This window comes from Notothenia coriiceps, unplaced genomic scaffold, assembly GCF_000735185.1.
Source record: "Notothenia coriiceps isolate Sejong01 unplaced genomic scaffold, NC01 NC01_scaffold00007214, whole genome shotgun sequence".
Lineage (NCBI taxonomy): Eukaryota > Metazoa > Chordata > Actinopteri > Perciformes > Nototheniidae > Notothenia > Notothenia coriiceps.
The window spans coordinates 3,276-8,921 of NW_011339915.1; the positions used below are offsets into that span (position 1 = coordinate 3,276).

Consider the following 5,646-nt stretch of genomic DNA (forward strand, 5'->3'; position numbering starts at 1 on the left):
GTATTAACAAAAGTGCTGGACGACACACTTGTAAAGAAGGAATTTCTGTTTCTCTTTTTATTTAGCTAATCTGTTGCCAGCAGGTCATTTTATCTGTATCTCCGTTTGTGAAATACAGCCTGTATATTTCCATAACTTCAATAACTTTCAAACTAAGGGAAGACAGAAAGAAGACTGCCAACCATAAGTGTTTTGCATGTGTCTTAGATCACCTGATTGGATATTAAATTGACAATTCCCTAAACCCCTCCCCTGAATAGCAATTGTCTATTCTTTGCAACTGTAATCAGTATGTGTGCTGAAACAATGTAAATTAAAGTGCTATTATAAGATCTAGCATTAAAGTCCATGTAATGTCCAAAATAAACGTTATTCTGTGTTAATAAATCGCTTCATCACTTTCCACTTTTTCATTTGACATATCAACATCAATGATTCTTTCCATAAATACCCCCCAAATAACATGAAATGTGTGCCACTTTCCCGTGTTATTCCGCTCCGGTAGCAAAAAGCTTGCCAGCCATTAACCCAGCTGTGTGACGTCACACGTGGCAAACACCAGGCTCGTCTGGATTGTTTGTTTTGTATCCTTCCGCTATTTTCGCTCAACATGTGTGTAACCGGACCTCGCTAAACTTTTTTTATCCAACAATTCATGATGGTGAAGCGATGTGTAGTTCAGTTTTGTGGTAATTCAAGCCTGTCAGGTCACAGTGTACACGAATTTCCGAAAAACACGACTGTTAGACGTCAGTGGATCCGTTTTGTACAGACCAAAAGAGCGTACTTTCATCCGCCGCGCGAGAAATCACAAGCTGTGGTAGCCATTTCACCCCAGACAGTTTTGAAGGAGCTTTGATGGTGGAATTAGGCTACAAGACAAAAAAAACGCTTAAGTTAGATGCTGTACCCACCATAAACCCTGAAAGACCGGCCGAAACTCCAAAAGCATCAGGCACAAAGAGAGCCAGATCTGCTGCATGTTCGTCGGTAACGACTGCCAGCAATGTTGACAGTTTCTTCACTTCGTCAGGCAAAAAAACTAAAACAAGTGAAATATGCCCACATCCTAGAAGGGCTGTTTCCAAATTAGAGGTGGCAAGGGTATGTGTTATTTCATTTATATCAAATTAATATGTTTTGTTTTGTTTTAGACTGAAAACAAATGTAGATCTATGAGAGTTTGGTGTGCTGTATTTGTGGGGCCTATGATAAAAGTGTGATTTTAAGTTATTCAACCCATTTCTGGGGAAACATACATAAATAGTAAGAATTTGAGTTGTTAAGATGTGTGCCTAAATAAAATAGAATTAGCTTGTGTGCATATGTCTGTCTCATTAAAAGCTAAACGTTTTGAGACCAACATGATTGCTGCAGGATCCATCCCTGAAATTGTTAGGTGTTTTTAACTGTTTGTTTTTGGTTCCAGTTGCTGACAGAACAGGATCATGTCTCGAGCGACTCAGATGTTTATATGGAATCTAATTTGCCAGAAGATCCTGCTGCAGCTTCGGTGACTGAAAGCACATTGCCACATAGATCTGAGGCAAGCACACAGTGCTCAACTCGAACAAGACCTTACTATAGAAGCAAAGGTACAGAAGAAAACAGTTACAAAATATAGATTGGTGAATTGTTGTTATCATGTGTCTCAGTATCACTTTTGACATTCCATGTGTTGGACAATGTTATGGTTACTATCATTTCCAATTTACAGGGACCTCAACAGATCCAGTTATCATGGTTGATGCATGTACACAGTATGAAGAGCAAGAAAGTGCATCTACACCAACAGTGTCAACACCAAAGAAAGGTTGTGCTACACTTGTATTCGACGCTGATCAGACACCCATCAAAGATGACTCTGACTACAAGCCTTCGGAGCTGTCGATTGATGAGGCATTACAGGAAAAAGAGGAGGAGATATGTGAAGAAGATAGGTTAGTTTGTGTGAACATACCATAGTTTAGTTAGAAGGTAATGAAAATTAATATAACCAGATTTACATTAATGTACTTGTAACAAAACACATCATTGATAAAGTTGTTTGCTTCCAGACAAAGGCAAGAAGAACTTTTGCACAAATGCCCCAGGAAATATGCACAAGACAAGAAGTATTTCGTCTTTGAGGCCAATTTGTTGGAGCTGTTCCAGTACTGCCCAATTTGTGCTGGATCAAGTTCTAGCGAGGTTGTTAACAACATTGGCAGTTTAGTGCAGATCAGGCAGAAATGTGGAAACTGTAAATACACAAGAGTATGGAACAGCCAGCCATTTCTCAATCAACTTCCTGTTGGAAATCTGATCATGTCGGCATCAATTTTGTTGTCAGGAAGTCTACCCTCCCAGACTCTAAGGGTGTTTGACATCATGAAAGTTTGCAGGATTAGCCGCAATACCTACCATCGTCATCAATCATCCTACATCATCCCATATAGTCAACGCCTGGCAAACAGAACAGACGAGTCTTGTGGAGAGACTCAAAGGCATGGAAGGTGGCATACATCTGACAGGGGATGGTCGTTGTGACAGCCCTGGCCACTCGGCCAAATATGGAGGCTACACGGTGATCGAACAAAGGATCAACAAAGTGCTGGATACCCAACTAGTCCAGGTAAATAGTTAGTGAATTAAGTACATGTAGTAATATTCTTGTACATGGTACAGTACAATTTACCACACTTCTAACTTAATAATAATGAATGCAAGGTATGAAACCACCATACAAATACAGTATAGGACAATGATGACATATTACCAATGTTTATGTCGTTATTCAGAGCAATGAGGTAACCAGCAGCAATGCTTGTGAGCTCGAGGGCTTGAAGAGGTGTCTGACACTCCTGACCGAGACGCATGAGCTGGATGTCGCATCTATGGTAACTGACCGGCACAAATCTATTGCAAAGTACCTGAGAGAAGAAACTCCACACAACCCCCACACAGCAGAGCTGAAACATCACTTCGATGCATGGCATATAGCGAAAGGTGTGAATTTGTGTGCTAATTATGGAAGTAGAACTGAATTTATTAGAATATTGTACATTTGTGTTGTGTTGTGTATATATATGCTTATTTGCTACATGTATGTTGGTAATTAATTTAATCTTGGTAAAAAGATCGATGCCCTCTCCAAAAAGAAGGGTTGTGAAGATGTTGGTTTGTGGAAGAAATCGATCATTCACCATATGTACTATGTCGCAGGGACAGTTCCAGAAGGGCAGGCTGACTTGTTAGGGGAAAAGTGGAAGTCTGTTGCTAACCATGTGCAAGACATACATGAGCATGATACCGAGATATACCCCATGTGTGACCAGGTACATGGATTTTTTTTTTGCACATACTGGAATAATTTAAAAGGCAAAATTAAGAGTCAAATTTAGTTGCCAAATCAGAAAGCCACCTACCCAGGCAGCAGTCCTGGTGTTAATCTCTTTCCCTAAAAATGTAAACTATTTATTGCAGGATCTAAGCCAGGTGAGCTGCTGAATGACATCTTAACCAATCCCCATGTACTTAAGGACATCAAGAAGATCTCGAGTACATACCAAACATCATCTCTGGAAGCATTCCATAGTTTAATCATTCGCTTTGCACCGAAGCATACAGGATTCATGTGGCTCTGTCAGCTTGCTAGGTAACTAATGATAGCCTTGTACTAAATGGATTTCTTTTAATTGTGTTTTAGGGATACTTTGATTCTATATTTTCTGTAATTGTTCAGTCTACATAAGAAATAATCGTTGTAAATATTTATTTCAGGTACTACTTGGCAGCACTACACTACAACGAAAACAGTGCAAGACTACAGGCTGTGACTCGAGAGGGCCAAGAGCGTTTCACAATCAGTTTCCCAAAGTTCAAAAAGGGTCAACATTCAGTACGCAAGGAAAAGACACCAGCAAAATATAGAAAGTTTAGATAGGGGACAGATTTTAATATACCAATTTACCAATACAGTAACACATGAGCATTCCGACCCTGCTAAACTATTCTATTATTTTCAGAGTACACAACAAACATTCTTGAAGATCTTCTGCAAGCCTATTCTGACTCGCCACAGAACTTGAGAGAGTCCATCCAAGAAGTCCGTAACCAAGAACCACAACCTTTGGCCTCAGAGATGGACCACCCCGATAAAGATGAGGCAGTGCGTAGGCACAGGTGTCGGTTCATTAACCAGTAACAGTGTTTACTAGACTATCTTTAATCTTTGCTTTGAAATAAGATTCCTGCTTTCTTTTGTGGTGTGGTTCTTATCTTGTGTAAACAGCTCCTTTTAATTTCGTACAAAAACTTTTCTTGTATCTATGGGTGATACTTCATAATAGTGTACTTCAAATAAAATTGACAATATCTCTATGCTTATATACTGTATTAACATAATACCTGGCAGACTGTCAAACTGGTTATTGAATCCTCTGGTGATCAGCCATCAATATTATACATTTTTCTTTTGTGGTGATTGTTTCTACTCACTCATATCACTGATATTATTGCCTAATACATTACATTCTGCTGTTTATGTCTGTGCTTGTTGGTGGGGTGTCGGGACCTACATTTCGTGCAATGCACTTCTACTGAACCAGTAGGCACAGTGTTCCAACATCCAGGTTCTACTTTCTTCTGGTTGATCAGATTAGCATTAAAGATATTACTATCATTAGTAGAGAAGCTGAATTAAAGCCCTAAGAATTTAAAAACACTTTTGAGCTGTGAATGTTTCCTGATTGCTATAAACATTGATCATGGGTGCTGGAAGATTGTGCACAAAACTCGTGTCAGAATTAAGTTACGCAGGTGTTATGCCAGCTTGAGCTAAATGTCACCAGAGTACAGTGAACTTGCCTAGTGACTGAAATATATACAAGTTGAAGTCGAATAAGTAAGGCCACCTGTAAATTGTCCTGAAAATGTAATTTGAGAAAGTTCGTCATTTTTTGTTCGAACGAAAATAAAAAAAACACATAACGTTCAAAGTTACAATACGAACCCTTTTTCTTTGTTGATGTGTACTCCTTTAATATTCTCGCCCAGATACTAAGACAGTCATCAGACAATGTTGGAGTATAAATAAACCATGTTTCATTTTATGGTTTATAGTACAATATTCGGTAAACATTTGGTAACATATTGTAAATAAAAAAAGGTTTATAATAAATATTAGACATATGAAAAAAATGAATACCTTCATACTATAATGTTTAATAGCTGGTCAGACCACGACGCCCACATGGAGCCGGTTTTTAAGTCTCAGGCGCGGACGTCAACGACATTTTGGCTTCTATCCCTTCTGAATGGACTTGGCCTCCGGCGATAGTCCTAAGTTACCGGTTAGAACCATTAAACTGTATTCAGTACGTCAACTTGGCCAATTTTACCACAACGTACTACATTTAATTAAGAAGTTTCATGTAGTAAATGTTATAATAAAAAGGTTTCTTTGTACATTTATATTGTTTAAAAGGTTTAGTGTTCAAACATTCTAACATAATTAAATGACAAACTATTTATTTTTTCCCAAGAAACAATTAAAGTGAACATTGTAAACTAGAAATAACGTCACATGTACAATCAGAGATAAACCATATACACGCTCGGGTGTTTATTAATTTTTCACCATGTTTATTATTTCTATAAGTCTGA

General features: G+C 38.3%; 1 protein-coding gene across 2 annotated transcripts; it reads left to right on the top strand.

The window, feature by feature from the left end:
- Nucleotides 1-887: 887 nt before the first annotated feature.
- On the top strand, nucleotides 888-4,695 carry LOC104943939 (uncharacterized). Of its 2 annotated transcripts, none has more exons than XM_010769409.1 (7): nucleotides 888-1,595; nucleotides 1,718-1,940; nucleotides 2,044-2,614; nucleotides 2,781-2,988; nucleotides 3,466-3,637; nucleotides 3,763-3,911; nucleotides 4,008-4,695. In XM_010769409.1, the coding sequence occupies exons 3-7, from the start codon at nucleotides 2,489-2,491 to the stop codon at nucleotides 4,184-4,186; spliced, it is 834 nt and encodes a 277-aa protein (XP_010767711.1). In that variant the 5' UTR covers nucleotides 888-1,595; nucleotides 1,718-1,940; nucleotides 2,044-2,488; the 3' UTR covers nucleotides 4,187-4,695. The 2 variants fall into 2 exon arrangements, with proteins under 2 accessions (XP_010767711.1, XP_010767710.1); XM_010769408.1 differs by having other exon boundaries at nucleotides 2,058-2,614.
- The last annotated feature ends 951 nt before the right edge of the window (nucleotides 4,696-5,646 follow it).